At 40.8% G+C, this 20,208-nt stretch overlaps 1 protein-coding gene across 2 annotated transcripts in view; it reads right to left on the bottom strand.

The window, feature by feature from the left end:
• The window catches only part of Nup93 (nucleoporin 93), a 94,718-nt gene that overhangs the window by 26,303 nt on the left and 48,207 nt on the right, over window positions 1-20,208 (bottom strand). For both annotated transcript variants that reach the window (XM_034522967.2, XM_076915652.1), the window contains 2 exons: window positions 7,102-7,164; window positions 2,132-2,260 (listed from right to left, as the gene is read on the bottom strand). In XM_034522967.2, the coding sequence (XP_034378858.1) occupies window positions 2,132-2,260; window positions 7,102-7,164 (192 nt within the window). The remainder of the gene's footprint in view (window positions 1-2,131; window positions 2,261-7,101; window positions 7,165-20,208) is intronic.

Here is a 20,208-nt window from a genome sequence, read left to right as displayed (position 1 = left end):
CACACACAAAAAGCACATTTTATGGCTCTGGTTATATAAAGTTTGAGAAGACAGGACCTTGGGGAATGGGGCAGAGGTCAGAGGCTACTGCTGAGAGGCTGGGTTTGTTTTAGTAACTTGTTCATTTTTAATAATTTACTGAATTGTGTACTTATAATTCTTATACTTTGCTGTATAAACTTTATACTTTATGGAGAAAGTTCAAAACAACAAAGGCAATGGAAACCATATGCAAGCTGAGAATAAACCATTTGTAAGCTCAGGCCTCTAACTCCAACACTAAAAAGAACTAGACAGAAGGATCACATGAATGAGATCATGCTATGCAGAGAACACCAGACTAGTCAGGGTTATATATCAAAACCCTAATCCTATCTCAAAACAAAGAAACAAAACCTTCCCACAAGTTTTCAGAAAATGGCAATCTCTGGATACATGGAAGAGACTTGTGTGTATCACCTCCCAACTTACACAGCAAAATTGTTCACTCTGCCAAACTCCCAACAGAGAACAGTACAAACCTGGGTAATGCTCCAAGGGGCCTGGAGGTCATGGAAGAAGAGCCTACTGAATAGACTGGTCTATTTTTAAGAGAAGAGCAATCAAGGAAGAATATTTCATTTGTAGTTTATAATTACTTTCAAATCCCTGTACAGAGCACAACCTATTAACACCATTTTTTTTAAAAAAAAAAAAAAATGAAGTTTATAAAACCAGGAGTTGTTCTAATTATTTGCTCAGACTCAGGAAGAATTGAGAGAGAAACACTAGATTAGCCAAGGGTCTTGTGTATTAGTTCTTCCTTCTCAAAGACTGTTTTCAGCTGAAGTCTTTGAATCTAAGAAATTTAGGACAGTATCCTTAAGGAGCAATTTCCCAAAATAACCAGACACCAGCAGCTATTTACCTGGGGACTTGACTGAACAGAAAGATTGGCTCTTAAATCAATCTTAAATCCACTGAATCCTTGGCCCACACTTCAATACAGCCAAGACCTGGAAGTTCTGGGCTTTGCAGCATGTTCTAGCTCTAAGCCTGAGCTTCCCTATCTCCATATACAGTAAGAGTGTAGGTACCTGCACTGGCTGTGGGGCATATACCTGTAAATCATTACTTGGGAAGATAGGATAGGAAGTTTGCAAACCTGAGGATAGCTTCAGATACATAGTAAAGTCTCATTAAAAAAAACAAAAACAACCAACCAACCAACCAAACAAACAAAAAAACCCAAAAACCAAACAAACAAAAAACCTAAGTCCTCACCAAAAAGACTGAACAAGAAGCACAGGTAATATTAATATCATCACTTTTAAAACACTAAAAACTTTAATAGCTATTTCTGAGATTACTTTTAGATGTTTATTCTTTTTTAACTTGACATAGGATTCCATGTATCCTAGGCTGGCTTTGATACTAAACTAGTTCTTCTCCTGAGTACTGGGAATTGACCAGGGCTTTGTGCATGGTGTTCTAACTGAGCTACATGCCCAACTCTTAAATTACTTTAGAAAGGACAACAGGGCTTTAATCCCAGTACTCAGAAGACAAAGGCAAGCGGATCTCTGTGAGTTCGAGGCCAGCCTGGTTGGTCTAGGACAGCCAGGGCTACACAGAGAAAACCTATCTTGAGAAAAAAGCAGGGGGGGGGGGCAGATTAGGGGTGGGAGGGAAAAAGAAGGAAAAGAGAAGGAAGAACAGGAAGAAGAGAAAAAGGAAGAGACAGGTCTGTTAGACTTAAATATAGCCCCAGATATTCCTTGCAGGAAAGATCTCTAACATGCAATGAAATAGGAGAAAGATGCAGAAGGGAGCACACAAATACTTTTTACACAAATTAGCATATGGTCTCAGACATGTACGCTTGTATAAAAAAAGCAATGCTAGAAACGTATATAAGGAAGAAGTGATGACCTATAGACTACAAAGCGGAATGGAAAAGGCTATCAGAAGATAGGGTATTTTAAGTTTTGAACCATGTTCCTATACTGTCTTTATTTTTTTAATTAAATCTTTAAAAGAGAAGAACAATCTCAACTTAGTATAACTACCAAAAACTTTGGCAATTAAGACAAGCAGTCAAGCACTGGGACTTTGTATTTTAACTAACGGTGATTTCTCTGATTCAACTTACCTCACTTTCTTGGGTAAAGTCAAGGGCATCCTCTCCTGATGCCAGCAATGTATGCAGAATTCTTTGCTTCACTTGTTCCCACTCGACCAGCATTGATTCTCGATGATACTCCTCAGCCATGGCAAAGGTCTACCAGACAGGAACAGAGAGCAGACCCAGTGATGTTGGTTTCCTTTAAAACAATGCAGAACTACAAAACAGGAACCCTCATCCACCGACCCCTTTTCCAGAGGCAGACCCAAACAATCTATTTAAAAATTTATCATTTAAAAACTTTGTTAGCAATGGGTTATAATATACTATTTCACTGATGTAAAGACATTTCTAAAGACTCATTAAATTGTGAGAAAAAATACACAAAACATACCATTTAAAAATTATTTTATTATTTTATGTACATAGCTGTTTTACCTGCATGGATGTCTGCTCATCACATGCATATCCAGTGCCCAGGGAGTCTAGACGGGGATATCAGATCCTTGAGACTGGAGTTACAAGTGATTATGAGTCACCATGCTGAACACTGGGAATCGAACCCACATCTTCTGGAAGAGGAGTAGCCAGTGCTGTTCCCTGCTGGGCTGTTTCTCCAACCCAAGCTTTCCAGTTTTACGTGGACAGCTGAGTGGCATGAAGTACATGTGCAATGGCCACCACCTTCTTTCTTAAAATGCTGAGGAAAACTGAAACTCTGTAGGTGTTCACTAAAAACAGGCCGTTCCTCTCTCTACCCAGACCCTGGCAACCATTATCCAGCTCTCTCTCTGAATGTGATTACTAAAGTTATCTCTCAGAAGTGAACCATACGCTATCTTTTTACAACTGGCTTACTTTATTTAGCAGTCCCTAATGTCCATCATGCTGAAGCATGTGCCAAATATCCTTGTATTTGTACATAACACTGCTAAGAATGTGGGTATGCAGCTATCTTTCCAAGTCCCAGGTTTCAATGCTGGGGATGTGCGCAGATGAAGAATTGCTGACACCATGTTGGTAACCTTTTGATTTTCTGAGGCTACATGTTTCCATAAAGGATAAACCACTTTAGTTCCCACTGACAGTGAATCAGGGTTCCATTTTCCTACACTCTCGCCAACTTACTATTTGCTGTTGTTGTTGTTAATACGAACGTCAGGTAGTAGCTCACTGGCATTTTGATTTGTATCTTCCTAATGATTAGTGATGTGCATTTCTCCCTATGCTTATTACAACAGACATCTTCACTAGCCTTTTGGAATTAGGCTATTAAAAGACACAGTAGTACCTTTTCTTTGTAAGACATAAAACAATGATGAATCCTTGGTATCTTAAGAGTTAACACACACTTAAGGGGGGGCTCTTCCAGTGATTTTACTTATTTATGTATTTTAAAGCACTAATTTTCTTGTAACAGGAAGAAAGCACTAAAATTAAAAAAAAAAAAAAAAAGTCTTCTGGGATTGATTTCCTAGTATCCTAGTCCAGTGACTACACTATTGTCAACTGGCAGAGATAAGACAGGAAGGAAGACATTAGAACAAAGGCACTGGGGATTGGGGAGGGGAAAGAAAGGGTGGACGGGAAAAAAAGCAAGAAGCAAAGGAAGAAAGGAAGACAGAACCAACACAGTTTACAGCTACACTGAATTGAGGCTGTTCTGGGCCTGCAAGTTTTTAATTGGTAGATCAGGTTTCCCCCAGATTAAGCCCACTTTTCAGAAGGCTATCTCACCTACAATGAGATTGCCATCTAATTAGGCAGCACTGAGAGCATATTAGTAATGCCTGCTTTATTTTGGGCAAGGCAGATAATTTATACTGATAATAGTTATATATACAAACTGTGGGGAACTATTAGAAAAATCAAATATATTCTTCTACAAATGCACTGAGTATTGAACAGTATTAAAATGCAGGCTAAAAGAACAAGGGATACAATATACGTATGCACACACAATGACTAGGAAGAAGGGCAGCACGTTTTATACCCTTTTCTACAATGTACTCATGGGAGAAATGAACAAAACCTTAAAAACTCTTCCCATTTTGTTCTTTGTACTGAGAATCAGACAGCATGGGTGTCAGGTATGGAGGTAGGCCAGCCAGCTAGCCAGAGTTGAAACATACACAGAAAACCTTTGTCTCTTGTTAATATGTATAAACATAAACACAAAGCCTGTGCATTTTGACTACAGACACCTGACAGATCAGAAAGGTGGAGTTGAAACGAAAAGAGGTGATTCCCTGGCTGTGACTCACAATGGACACCACACCTTTTCTAACGTTCTTCTTAGTGGAAGCCACTGCCTTTTTAACCCCAGCCTCTCCCTACAGCAAAATATAGGGTTCAAATGGCAGAAGGACCACGGCAGGTGGAAAGAGTTTAAGAGCAAGTAAGACACAGGCAAAGCTGTGGCACTGGCCCAGGACACTGCAGCATCAGCAGGGTTTCTCTTGAAGACATGCTCTCTGGCTAATAACCAAGAGCAAAATACTAAAGGCAGCTGAAGACACAGACAAGACACCACTACAGAAAACAGGGATTAGGACAGTGGGGTCGGTCAGAATTCCAGCATCAGGTAAGATAAAGTAACCACAGTGGGAATTAACTCCCCCACTCGAAGCTCACTCCATTTACTAGGCTATCCTGATACTTCCAGAAACACCAAACGGCATTGAAAAGTAGAAGCTTTGGGGCTCCTGTGTTCACACGTCCCTGAGAAGTATGCCAGGTTATTTATTTACAAACAGCCAGCAACCTAAACACTGACATTCTATTCATCATTGGTGTGATAAAGAATATAAAATAAAAATAAATGGCCCAACATTAAAATTCTCTTGTCTTAACCCTACCACCCCCAGCTTATCTTAGAGACAATGGAATGTCTAACTTGTGGACTAATCAGGAATGAGGAGCCACCCATCAGCCCAGATGTGGCCTGTTGGGTTTACAGTGGAGTCTGCAGTGCTGAACTAAAGACACAAAAAGTAATGGTGACTAAAGAGGAGCAATCAACAAAGCTACTCAAAAAAGAAGCTAGAGAAAAGGGCAGGGGCCTGGGGGGGGGGGTGAGACAAGATAGGAACTGGACATGGAAAGAGTAAAGAAACATTGAAAGGAAATGTAGAGACCTAAAACTCAAAAGGAAGGCAACAGCAACCACAGAAAAAAATTAACCAATTGAAGCTGAATCACAACTATTGTTAAGTGTGGAAAGCATTACCTGTAGAACAGTTAAGAAAGGAAGGCAGGGAGCAAACTGGGCAACTGAATTAAGAACATGCTGGGAGCTCCTGAACTCCATCTTACCAAAATGAAGAGAGCAATATGCTTTGGCTTCACATCCTATTATTACTGAGCTGCTGCAGCTTTTAGAAACACTTGGTATGTTCTGAGAGTGTCGTTTTGTCTCTGCTGGGATGCACTAAATGGGAAAAGCAGGGATACATTTGTGGTTTTCTAGCCTGTTTTCCCGGCATTTCAGCGGGACATTGGCAAGTCACTCAGACATAAAATTGTAACCGAAATGCCAGGAAGCTGCTGATTTTTTAATTATTTTTTTATTGGAAATTATTTTTGCTCAGCAGCAACCTTCCAATGTCCAGCCAAGTGAGAGGTATCCCCTCAGGCTGGCTCCCAACACTGGAATGTCTTGCTCATAAACACATATGCACACATTTTGTGCTGTGGCATGGCACCTAAATGTTTTGGCTGGCTGCACATTTAGTCTCAGTATGGCACAATATTTAGAGACTGCCAATTTCAGAAACATATTCTACAGGGTAAATGTATTAGTAAGGTTTGGAGGCATTCAAGAATCCTAATTTAATTTCATTGGTCTTTTATAACAGGACAATTATTTTGGTGAGAAATTTAAGAGTGTAAACAAAAAAAATTCTTTCTAAACATCTTCAAATCTAAATCAAATGAATTTCTCTATTTCCAGGACTAAGTACTGCTGCCAAGAATGTAATTAATGAAACTGGAGTTTCCTTATTGGTCATGTAAGGCCTTTGGAACATTTCTTGCACACTAGAGAAGGCAGCCATACCTGCTATCATTCCTATGGAGGATTTTACCCTGTAGACTGAACTAACACAGTGCATCAAGCAGGGGCATTTCTCACTTTATTACTTTTCAGATTATACAAATAATACATAAACACATTTCATCTGATATCCAAGCTAAGTAAACATTGCAACAGAAACAGCATTCCTTCCTCCAATTCCTTTGCAGAGAGACACAGCAAGCAGACTGGCAGGTGCTTCTGGGAGAAGGCACCTTCTCAGAGCCAGGTCTAACTTGACAACTAACCTTTTCTCTCTCTTCCCCAAAGACTCTCAGGAGCCTCAAAACTCTTTCTCTGAACTGGGATGCTACTGGAAGGCTATAGCCCTTGTCAGAAGCAAGAGGAGCTAACTTATGTTAGTAAAGAAGACTATCCATGAGCATCATGAAGGAATGCTTCTGCAAAATATGCATGTTTATCCAACATGGGATGCTATACTGCTGTGTCTTGGGAGTCACACCTAACAATTATTCTTTACTCTCAGAATGGAACCATTCAGAAACACCTGTGTAAATCCATGTGTTCTGATATTTCTGGGTTGAGAGCATTTGCAGGGGGTGGAAATAGGCTAGAATGTATAATGGCTACTCTGGGTGATGTACCTGCCACCATATAGCATACCAAACATATTCTAGAAGCATTTGAGAAAATGTTAGTATGGTGATATAGGGCTTGCTGCCAACCTGAAAACCCAGGTTTGAGCCCCAAACCCACATGGTAAAAGGAAATAACCAACCCACAAAAGTTGTCCTCTGGTTCCACATACCCCTTCCCACTAGAAATAAAAGACAGTATAAAACAAAATTTTAATTATTAAAAAAAAAGTGTTGCCATCATGCAGTAAGATAAAGGAAGCAGGCAGGACTTGCAATCCACTGATGTACACCATCACTCATGCATCTCATGTCGGCTGTTTTCTTACCCTCTTCCGGGACTCTTCAATAGCAGATAACAAGGCATTATCTTTCTCATTCTTCAGGAAGCCCTAGAAAATGAAGTAAAGCCACATAACCAAGGTTACTTTCAAATAGCCAGGAGTACACTGCTGAGCAGAAGATGATCCCAAGAGCCTGGCATAGTAGTACATGTCTTTAATTTCTGGCACCAAGATGGAGACAGGAGTATTAGGAGTTCAAGGCCATTTTCAGTAACACAGGAAGTCTGCAGGCTAGACTGGGATATGGAAGACTCATGTGTTCTGTCCTCACTGCCCCTGCCAAAGCCTAGTGCCTCCATTGACTAATGGCAGGACATTAGCCTAACTCTAAATGTCAGTTGACTTATGTATAATAATGAGATAATATCATCAAGTTCTTGGACCCAAGGCTCAACACACAGCTCTATCATTAATACTGGCTGTCTAGATGTGTGGGAGACATTAAGGAAAGGGAGCTCAGGATGACCCCTTGTTCTTGTTTGCTATCTCTATTTGCCTGAGATGAGGTCTGTTGAGGGAGGATACAACAGACTATGACAATAGCCACAGATGTACACAGGCAGACTCAGGGTCAACACCCTATCTTTTATACAAAGGTAAAAAGCTTCTTTTCCACAGCTTGGGGCTGAGGGGCCTAAGTAGAAACAAGGAAAGCTATGATTAGTATTCTATATTCATGCATGGAGATCAAAGTCTTGGTTGTAACATGAAAAGACTCCAAGTTATGCTACACCCCAGATCCACCTACATTCTGTACAGCTCAGTTGGCAAGCACACTATTCATACATTTATACACTTTAATGACCTGCTTTCTTTATGATTTTTTAAAAAGAATTTGGGAAAATGACCTCGGGCTAGGATAGGGAAGTAGGCTCAGATACTTTGGTCATCCTGATAAGCCTTTAGAAACAGTGTTCATGGGAGTGTTCATGTAACTGGGTTTAATGCCCTGCTTTTCCTTTGACTATTTGTGTTTATTTTATTGCTTGTTCCTCGACTATTTGCATCTATTGTACTGCTAGACCCTCAACCTAGAACTGACCTTAATACACGCATGTAATCAAAATGGTATAAAAGTATAAAGGAAGACGGGGTATAGGATGGGGGTTCTAGGGAGGGGAAATGGGGAAAGGGGATGACATCTGTATTGTAAATAAATAAAATATCCAATTTTTAAAAAAAAGAATTTGAGGAATGTAATAGAAAGAATTAAGCAAATGTTTTTAAATGGCAAACTCGCTTAAGATGTATCTAATGATTTCCTACAGATATGGTTAGTTTGGATGCTTGTATTTTAACAACTGTAGCTTTGCTGCACTCTATCCAAATAGCCTAGTTCTTAGGCTGCTAGTTAACAGATATGGATGGAAGGCAATACAGAATTATAATCTGGATAAGACATTAATAATACTTAGATTTCCAAGATCCCTTATACACTAGTCCATGACTCCCCTGCACCTGATCTCATACTTCAAACCGCATGCTGCACTGAGACAGGCAGTCAGCAGCCAGCAAACAGTGCCCTCAGGAAGACGGCTCCAGGGCAGCTCTGAGCATTCAATTGGACTGTTATCTACATAGACAACAGGGCAGTGAGGTGAGGATTAGGGAGAGGCCTCAGTCCTTCTTTAATAATGGTCCCCACATACAGGAAAGGGAGATAATGATGTAATTATAAAACTGTATACATTGTCCTTCATAGAAAAAGTCAATTAAACTTTTATTATGAATTCTATTTTTGAGACAGGGTCTCAATTGTGTAGAATCCAACTGACTATCTTTCTTATAAGGGCTTCAATGACTAAGGCTAAATTAAAGGCTTACAGTTTCACCATTTATAAGCAAAACTATGCATCAACTAATACATAGATTACACTGTGGATTGATACTGCTTAACAATGGGTAGGCAGGGAGCATGTGCTGCTGCTTCAGGAAGCTGTGCAAACAAAGGTGGGAGTGGGGGGAGAAGCCACTATTTGATAAGGCCTAGGTTAACTTTTTTTTCTGTTTTGGTTGATGCAGAGGGCAGTATGTTAAATCTCATATCTTATCTCCCTTCTATGTTTTCCTGATCTTCCCAAGTCAAATGATGAGCACATTAACTTCTTTTAACTATGACTAACCTATATTTATGTATTTCACATACATGCATGCATGCATGCATGCATACATACATACATACATACATACATGCTAGCATGAAAGGCAGTAGTCAGACACATTTGCTTAAAAGTGAAATAATTCTCGTGAAACAGAGCCCTCAATTGAATTAAAAAGAATCCCCCCCACACACACACAATCTACTCACTCATGCAAACCAACAGTACCAACAATTAAAGAAAAAAAAGGCCATATATTTGAAGAAAATTGGGGCAGGGGGTTTACATGGGAGGGGCTGGAGGGAGGTAAGGGAAGGGGGTAAATGATATAATTATTCTAATTTCCAAGATTATCATAGAAAAAGGAAAATAACAAATGATTAGGATCAGACTAAGACTAAGTTCCTTATCTTTTAAAGCTATATTTTAGAAAATCTCAACATACTAAATGAAACATTTGTGCATGAGACTCAGATTTCAGATATGATCCACATATGAACAAAGACCATACCATTATGTACCTTAAAAACTACCTGTTCTCTGTAGTACACACAACCCATGGCACAATCATTTCTCAGAATGCCTGGAAGAGAGGTCCAGACCCTTTCCCAGATAGCACAGTATTTGCATGTGACCTGTGCACAGTTTAAGCCATAGATCACTAACATAATGTGAATGCCGGGTTAAGAGCTTATATACCATAGTATTTAGGCATTAATGACAAGAAAATCTTTATATACTCAATACTTCTCCAACAGGTCTTGCCATTTCTCTCTCCAAGGCTGCTTTAAACTCCCAATTCTCCTAGGATAGCCTCCCAAGCACTGGTATTACAGATCTGTGCTACCACAGTGTGCATGTCAGACAAAATGTATATATAGAATGTTTGTGTTTGGTTATATATAGGGCCAATTACATTTATTCTGATCTTTGATATTAATCTTTTATTCCTTTCTACAACAAAACATTAGAATAGATCATACATATTACATTTTTTTTAAACTATACATTAGCGGCCTATCTTTTAAAGAGAATTAAGAGGTAATACACTAGTGATGGGATCTTGTGCCATCTAGTGGTGATAAATTTCTTCTAAAGAACACACCCTTGGGGAAAAGTAATGAATGAAGATATTCTAAAGACACTGTCTTTCTCCTACTGGTTATCAAACTATTGAGACCACCCAAGAAATTCCAATTTCCCCAGGTATCTCATGATGGGAGAAAAAGGGCTGAAACAGCGTCAGCCAGAGGGGCAACTTGTCCCCAAGACAGAAACTTAACCCAGGTCTGACAACTGCTCAGACAGAGCACTCTCCAGGCCAGACTGGAGTCCAGATGACGATGGGAAGAAGCACAGTCAGTGCAGCACTGCTTGGCTAGGCACACTTCTTGCTCTGTTTTAACCTAACCCTCATGTCAGGACCTTGAAGCTGGATTTGCAGGGAGTGGAGACCATTTGCTCCTCTCCCAGTATGGCCATGTTGAAAAAATCTGTTTCTGTTCTTTGCCACCACCACCACCACCACCTACCCACCCTACCAACCCCAGACAGGGTTTCTCCGTGTAGCCCTGGATGTCCTGTAACTTTCTCTGTAGACCAGGCTAGCCTCAAACTCAGAGATCCACCTAACTCTGCCTCCCAAGTGCTGGGATTAAAAGCACGAGCCACCACACCTGGCTCTGTTCTTCACTCTTATATCTTTCTTTAACTGGTCTATAGAGGATGAGCAGCCCTAGCTAAGTCTAGGCTTTGACTCTTAACAACTCTGGTAACAGTAATACATGGTTATAATAAAACCGTTCAACTAAAGATGGTGGCAATAATGCATTTTACCATATAAAATAAAGAGAGCAAAATTGAACAGCAAAATGGGTAAAAGACTCCTGTCTTCTTCCTCTTCCTCTTCCTTCTCAGAGCCTGGATGTGGCCAGGTATGATGGCTTACCACTGTAATCTGAGTACTTGGGAAGATGGATGCAAGTTCAAAGCCAACCTGAGCCTCAGAGTAATACCTTGTCTCAAAACACTAAAACCCAAATCATAACAAGAATAAACTGAAGAGTTGGGCAGAAACATAATCTGTCTCCACTCAGGTTTCTCAAGCCTCTTCATTGACTTGTTATGGCTAAAGTTATGTTTTAAGTTTAAATTACTGTGCTTAGGAGATTTGTAAAACAAAAATGCCCCTACCCTGTAAGTCACACTTGCCCAAGAGCAGATAATATCCTGGAATGCTGGTGGCTATTGTTCATGTAAGAGAAGAATCGTGTTTCTGCTTCTGTGAACAACCTTGGTTGTCCCAACTGTACAGGATGTGCTTGATCACACATAGGCAGGAGGTATGCAGGCAGGATATATGTTTGCCCTTGATTGGGCAAAAGTGGTAAGAACATAGCCTTGTGGGTCTGGCCTTTATAAGCCCCTGTTTAATGTAATTCAGTGCCATACTATGGGAATCCAGTATCCATCATTCTGGCCAGTATTAAATAAAGCTAGCTTCAAATTTGGCTCAAAAACTATGGTAGTCATCTTATTCTTACTGGTAGGATTAATAAACTTTGTCTATGTGCTTTCCTTTCTGGTTTCTGTGAGACTCTTCTTAAGACTTTAAAGCTTGTCCTCATCCTGGAAAGGCATTTTTATCATTTACCTAAAAGTGGGTACTCTGGAAAATCAAGTTAGGGTACAAAGGTAAAGGCTGAGCTGGATCTCCACTACTGGGAAGGCCTCTCTACGTGGCTCCCCTCCTACTCAGAGATGCCTGCAGGCCTTTGGGGTTAATATGCCTATACCCAACTTTCCTATTTACTCCTCCCTTCTAGGGCCCTGGAATAGACACTTCACTGGCTCTTGGAATGGGTTTTGGTTTCCAGCTTTCTGGAATACACAATAGCTCCCACTTAGGAAGGAATCAGGCAATATATATTCATAGTATATATATACTATGAATGTATATTTATATATACATTCATAATATATATATATATATATATATATATATATATATATATATATATAGAGAGAGAGAGAGAGAGAGAGAGCACGCGTATATATAGGGTTACGGTTAGGTATATACATTAGGCAAACAGACCTCTGTTTTGCCTAATGGACACATTTTCTTAGCTTATCTGCTTTCCAACAGTGAGTGTATATAGCATATATACATACTACACATTTATATGTACACACAGAAACACAGACAGAGACAGACAGACACACACACAGAGGCCTGAGTGTTTACATATATGTGTTAACACATGCATGCCTAGTTTCTGTGAAGGCCAGAAGAGGGCTCCTCTGGAACTGGAGTCACAGCCACCATATGGGTGCTGAGAACTGAATCCAGGTCTTCTGCAAGAACAACAGGTGCTCTTAACCGCTGAGCCACCTCTCCAGTCCATCTTTGCTAGAGGAACTAGGCTGCCTTATGTACTGATGAACCTGATGGAGAATAACCCAGACCAGAACTTCAAGGTTACATCATTTCTCTATCAATAATGTAGTATTTCAGGGACCCAGTGGCCAAAGTGGTTCCTAAATAGCTATAGGCCAGGAAGATAAGCCTTACTGTAGTCAATATATTCTGAATACCCCAGAGAAGAGACATAGGCAAACAGACCTCTGTTTTGCCTAATGGACACATTTTCTTAGCTTATCTGCTTTCCAACAGTGAGGAGCTGGTTCAGCAAGTAAACGTGCTCTTCTCTTTGAAACCCTGAGGATCTGAGTTCAGATTCTCAGAACTCACAAAGGCACATACACACGTGCACACACACATACATGCAACATAATCTTTTAAAAAAGAATTTCTAATGAGAAAAATTTCCACGTGCAGTTTAGTCAGAAAAGAAAAGCCATTGAAAGATAGATTTTACACTGCTTCTTTTACAGGTTTCCACTCCCATATACAATAAGCTTGACCTGACGAACATACAAAGTTCCTCACTGCTGTACGAGCAGACAGACATTTAGAGGCTGCTGCACAAAAGAACAGCCATATTAGATACAGCCTTCACAACACAAAACACTATTTATTCTCTTTCCTCCAACAGACCAACCAGCAATCCATGCTGTCAAATGGAGACAGGTACTGCAGCCAGTGGACACCATGGAATCTTGGTGCTGCCTCCCATTTAATATATATGATACAAATTAACAGGAAATCTGTAATAAACAATATTCAAACTACTTAAATTTAAAAATTTGCATTTCCTTATTTAGGCCACGGGTCAGAGCACACGTAGAGATCAGACACCACCTGTGGGAGCTGATTCTCCCCATCCATCACATGTCCTCCAGAGACTGAGCTCAAGTCGGTGAATTTGGCAGCAAATGCTTTTACTCGCTGAGTCATCTAACCAGCCCCCAAATCAAAATACTAACACAACATCAACAGTGGTATTAGGAATGAACTGCCAAGACACAAACAAAGGGTATAAAGATAAAATAAGCAAGAAAGGGCTGGGCGTGGTGGCACATGCCTTTAATCCCAGAACTTGGGATGCAGAGGCCAGCCTGGTCTACATAGAGAATTCAAAGACAGCCAGGGCTATATATTGAAACCTTGTCTTTTGAGGGGTGAGGATGAAGGAGGTGGATAAATAAATAGAGTAATTCTTATTCCAAGATGAAACAAAAAACACAATGAGCTGGGCCTCTGGGTGTGGCCATGTTCTTCATTAGTCCCTTCAGTGGTGTCCCTTGATGTCCTCACCCACCCCCACTCCCAGGAATCATTCAAGTGCAAATGATGAAACTCAAAGAGCAGATACTTTTACATTTGAGTAGTTCCCAAGTTTTAAATTGGGGAATTTACATAATGTCTTAAAGTACTTAGGGTCATTTTATCAGATAGAGAATACTGTGATAAGATAATATATAGAATGAGGCTGAATCTCCACTAACTTTATTTTCTAACTCAGATTTAAAGTAAGTCCCACTGCTTATTTTCTATAAAAATGTCAAATTATCTGTTGATAGATTACATATACTCTCCATAAGAAAGTAGTGTCAGATAGACAAGAATGACATCACTTAGTCTGATGCTGTTGTGTGAGCCTGTGCTGAGCCTTGCAGCTCTCTCAGCAGGTGGCAGCAGATGCATGTTCAGACAGGTCTGGAGCCAGAAGTGGCAGCCCCTGGCAATGTGACATGGTGCTGTACAGGTCATGACGAGGAATCTCATTTTGTAATTTTGACAAAATGGGCTTCAAGTATTAGGCTATAAAGAGGGTCATAAAATTGCATGCTGATTTGGATCCTTTAAGGCAGATCAAATTATTGTTCAAACTGGCTTATGGGGCAGTCTTTGAATTCTCCCCCAGGAAGAAGAAAACAGTGTCCATGAGGAGATGCTAATAAACACAAGAATGCTCAGCATGGGTGGTACCTCCTCCCAGACCGACAAAGGACACATGGGCAACATTTTGACCTTAGGGTGCTGACACGCCTGGTCTCTTCAAAATCATGTCAGTATTAGTCCATCTGCACCACCGCCTTCTAAGAAAGCATGGGCCTTAAAGAGGGACATTACTGTACACCCACTTACACTTTGTGCATATTTCCTCCTTACTACCCATCTCTATATTCCATACCCCCAAAACAAGCAAAACTCTACAACAAAAGCCCAACTTGTAAGACTTCAGAGTCAGGTAAAGCTGTGAGCAAAGCAGCAGCAAGGTCGGGTGGTAAGGGCTGCAGAGATGTGTACAACACCCACCCTATCAATATAATGTGGGCACAAAAATACTGCACGCCTCTTCCTAGCTCTGCACCAAGGCATCACACTGACACTCATTAGCACACGGAGTTGCTAACTTGAGAAAGACCATGACAGAGGCTGCATCCAAGTGAGGATATTTAGATCCTATGCTGCCGCTGCCGCTGCTGCTGCTGCTGCTGCTGCTGCTGCTGCCGCCGCTGCACCTCTTCTGTCCCTTTTAAGGGCAGTGGGACATTCTTATTACCTGCCTACCCCATCTCACACCAGCCATTTCTAGATACTCAAGAATGATAAACAATTCACACATCTCAGAGGGTACAAGTATTGATGATATATAAATGAGTGATTCCTTTGACATTGGTGACATAGAAAAAAAATATTTTTCTACAGATTCTGCTTTCCTCCACATCCCAAAAGGCCCTTTTCCCCTTCGGGCCTGTATAAAGCACTGCCTTTCCACAAGCGGACTGGAGAGGGGACAACTTGCTGTGACAACTTGTGTGTCTGTGCTGCCAACACAACACTCCTTAAAAACAAGCCTACACCCAAGGAGAGAGACCATGATGTAGCATGGAGTGCCAGACTGTGGTAGCAGGGCCTCTGCTAGCCATCCTCACTCCCTCCTTTGCTGGGGAAATGTGGCTGTCACAGTAGTAGACGATCAAGGGAACAGGGGGGCTAGCCAGAGGCTCTGACACTGAGGTAGCACTAAAGAGAAAACACAATTGTGAGCACTTCTTCTCCTCCTTCATCCAGTTGTCCCCTAACCTCAGCACACTTGCTAAGGCTAAACTATGGAGACACTAGAAAGGGAAGGATTCTGCAGGAAGAATTTTTTCAATCCACCTTTGCAAATGGAACGAATATTAATAGGACACTGTGTGCTTGGCTTCAAAGAGCAGCAGCAGAGGCCTCTCCTCATCCAAAGATATGAATAGGATCTCAAAACTGGACCCCACATTCACTCTAGGGGAGGAACAAGGTGCGTTCATTAGGGAAAAAAAAAACAAAAAACAAAAACCATTTCAAATTCACCTAGGACTTTGGGCACTTAACCTGCCCTGCAGCATAAATGGGAATATATTAATAATAGCCTGTCTTATAAGCAGCATGCCTTTCCACGGCCCTTAAAATGTACTCTGAAAAAACCCACTAAAGTAATCTCGTAACAAGAAACAAGATTAGGAGTAGATTCCTGTGCTTCATCTGATCTTGTCTGTGCCTTCCACCCTGTTGGGAAAAAAATGAAAGCAAGCTTTGGACACTGAGGCAGGGGTTGAGAGCAGGGGTTTAGCAGAAAGTGTGTCTCAGTCAGTCAAGTGAGAGCTAGCAACCTGCCTTCCACGGAGCTTAGGATTAAGCCTGAGCTCTACTTAGCAAGCACAAGGAACGCTGTGAGGATAGTGTTTAGGAGCCACACTCATATTAATTCCCTGCTGGTACCCAGTGTCAGTCATTCACACTGCAGTCAAGAATGGCAGCTCCCCTGCTCTGCAGCCCCTCCTGCTCTGCAGCCGTGCTTATGATGGGTCTGAGCACGAGCCAGGATGAGTGTCACAGAAGAGAGAGAGTGTTGGGTTTCTCTGCAGTCCCTTCATCTCAAAAATTCATTTTTCAAAAAATTGGAAACAACTAAAGATACTTTCTCTGACTTCACATTGTTTTAAGTGTCCTTTGTCAGAGCATTCCTTTGTTAACAGTGCTTGGAGTTTTGCTCTCTCCTAAGCCTCTTTATTAAGGCTAGAAACCTTTAGACTTTACTCTGTCTGAGCCAATGCTCAGGAATGCTGCAGAATGCACCACTCACCACTGTCACCATAGACACAGCTGCAGGTCTGGAAAATATAAGCAGTGGAGAATACGGGGCAAGGGCATTTATCAAATAGAAACTGCCCCAAATTAAAGGCAGCTAAATCCTTTCACTCATTCCTTTGTCCTACAGAATTTGTCTGCTAGAAATGCCTCAGAACCCAGCTCCATCCCAGCTAACAGACTATTCATGTTCAACCATCGCCATGAGCCCAGAAGCCTCATTTGCAGGAGAGATCCTATTTTTTTTTAAGTGTGTGTTTATTATAAAGGACAAGTTGGTAAGTGTACATCATCTTCAAAACAAACCCAGGAAGATTCTCGGCACAGCTCAGGAGTCATTTCTGGGACAGCTGAAAACAAACGTGTCCGTGAGTCAGGTTGCTCCAGCATAGACAGACTGACTATGCTGACTCTCCATCTGCCAGGCAGCTAATGAAGACCCCACACACACACAAAAGAGAGGAAGTAGATGCAGACAGCATGTAGGTCAGGAATACAGTGCTGTGGATATAAGACATCACTTTCTTATGCCTGACCTTGAGAAAGTTATTTACGGCAATAAATATTGTGTTACTTAACCCAGATAAGCTGATTGTGCCAGATAAACTTCATGGTTGGCTCCAAAAATCCCAAGCCTGTTAAGAGACAGGAATGTGAGAAAACAGCGTCGCCATCACTGCCCTGATCACAATCGCATCTGCAGAATACTCTATGCAGAGTCACAAAAGAAATACTGCAAGATTCGTTTTGAAAGCACTGGCATTATTTCATATATATAATAACAAAAGCCTGTGAAGAACCAGAATGAGACAAAGAATATATTTTTACAGGAATGCTACTTCACCTTGCCATTAAGAACACTGTTCTGCATTTTCTAAAAATTTATCTATATAACATGTTTCTACACCAAAGAACCCATAATGGAGACCATTCCAAAGTGTTAATACAATCTCATATGAGTGCTAACAACTCTTTTAGGAAAATCTGAAAACTTCTATCTCCTACTGATAACAAGTAACTGGTCTTCAGACTGTTCTAAAAAATAACTGCAGTCCGGCTCTCCTCATGGTGCCCCCGGTGACGCCATTTTACTCCTTCCTCGCTGCCATCTTAGAGCCACTGCATGTTTCCTAGCAGGCTGGCTGGAATGTCTGTTTGTCTACTCTGTACAGCCAGTGCAGTCAAAGGTGGGGTAGGAATATATTTTCTGTCACGGAAAGAACCAACCCCTGATTCTTTACTCTCAAAAGGCTAAAATTTTATGTGAAAATGGAAAAGCTTCCAAACTGCAGAAACTCAAGAATACTCTACAAGTATCAGGGAGAGCCTCTTCTAGCAGGCAGAAGCAAAGAAAACACAAAGCACTAGACTTCTACTACCTCCCAGCTGATCAAAAAGGTACTCGGCATAGAGCTTTTTTTTACAAAGCCAGTAACAGGGAGGAGGGGAGAACCCATAGAACCTTCTAACAAATAGTACTCAAAGATTTTCAAAGGAAGGCTTTGTGAAGCTCCCAAAACCATCCACCCCACATTCTATGTATGGTTGCAGTTCTAATTCACTGCCTGAAGACACTTTCATTTTAAGGTATAAGTCTTGTGGAAATCAAAGGGAAAGCTTCCCTTTCCTTTCTAGCACATATATGAACAATTACTGCATTCAAATGCAGAGTCTGGCGGGGAGGGGTGAAGGCCAGGCTTCCGTGTGAGAAGTTCTATCAGCACTGAAGATTTACAGAATCTCTCTAGGACTCAGGTCAGGGTTTGTACAGCTGACTCAGCTATGTCAATGTGAAGTTGCTGTGGAGAAAACTGTTCTTTCCTAAGCACCCAACATGTGTTGAACAGAGACAGTGCTTACTGACAGGATGAACAGTAACCCCAACAACCTACTGGAGGCGGCTTTCTAAACCTGCTACAAGTCAAAAGAATTCTGCGAGCCCAATTCTGTGAAGGCTGAACTGAAGCAGCCACTCAGTCTGGTGAGCCGGCTCTTGACGCACAGCTTACTGCCAAACTTAACACTCTTCAGGGTTAAAAAGATAAAAATTCTTCAGCCTTTAAAAAATAAACATACAAGTCAAAGTTAAAAACCACACGTTTTGTTTCAGCAACAGCAGCACAGAACATAGATCTGAATCAAGTCGAGTCCAACTACATTTAAGAATCCAGGTTCATAAGCTTACAGTTACAAAAATGAGTCTTATATGAGCAGCTTTGAGTTCATAAGTATTAACTAAGCAAAGGCACGAAAAATGGCCCCCATAAGTGAGAGACAAAACTCAAGCTGTTATTTTTTTACAACAAAATCTTCTTTTGTTAAAAACAATTTTTTCCTTATGCCTTTCAATCACATACTTATAGGTCATTAACATAAAAGCCTTTTTTTTTTTTAATAAAAGCAATAAAAAGCTCTAAAATTCAACAATCCTTTTCAGGAATAAAAGACATTCTTCTTAAAGACAATAAAAGAACCTAAACTCTGAAAGTTAATACTCTTAGGCTTCCTTTTGTTCCCTCAGAAATCATGTCCACCTTTGACTAGTGATAAATTCATATTTATCATTATTAATGAATAATTAATTAAGGTCATTTGCTAAAATCACTCATGAATTTCATATTTTAAGAATATACCTGAGTTTTGACATAGAGCTTAGAAAAAACAATCCAAGGATCTCTGCTACACTTTCCATACTGGCAATATTAGCTTAAAGTCTATTTTACCCATTCACCCAAAGACACATTTTTAACCTTTATCGCTACACGAGAAATACTTACTGTAGACAAAAGGATTCCATTTTCTTTCTGGAAATATTCTCCCCAACCCTAAAGAAGTCTTCTACACAGAATGAAAATCAGTGTTGTTCTCCAACTACTGAGCTCCTGTGCCATCGCAGCTAATGTAACTATGTAAGTGGATGGACCTGCAGTTGCCTTCAGAAGCCTGTTCACCTCGCCCATGATACAGCTAATTGTTAAAAATGGTGGATGAAACGTTTTCCATACATTACACTAAGGAGCTCTGATGAAAGCACTGACATCCACCCACTTCAAACAAAGGGAAATAATGTGCAACTGTACAAGGCATGGATAACTGAGTCATCTCCCTGTATACAGGGTCAGTGTTAGAGGTTTCCTCCGTCTTCTACAAAATGCAAAGCACAGCCATTGTCTCATCGCAGAAATCAATTCTATGCAGTGTTGCATCAGGTCAGAGTTTTAAAGGAATCTTAGGCAAGAGTAAGTCCAGACTCCCACTCCCCACCCCCAACACTGAGAGAAGCCAAATTCTCACAGTTCCCTTCCCTTTCTGAACATGCCTCCCCCATGCCCCACTTGACAGCTTCCTATTGTTAGTTAAAAAAAAAAAAAAAAAGTCCCACCTCTGAAGGGGCCAAAGCCCTCAATCAGGTGAGCAATTTCCAAGTCTCAGCTTCAAACCCCACAGGACCCACAA

This window comes from Arvicanthis niloticus, chromosome 18 (assembly GCF_011762505.2).
Source record: "Arvicanthis niloticus isolate mArvNil1 chromosome 18, mArvNil1.pat.X, whole genome shotgun sequence".
NCBI lineage: Eukaryota > Metazoa > Chordata > Mammalia > Rodentia > Muridae > Arvicanthis > Arvicanthis niloticus.
Note: the sequence above shows the minus strand (reverse complement) of the source record. Positions and strands in the feature narration are given on the sequence as shown.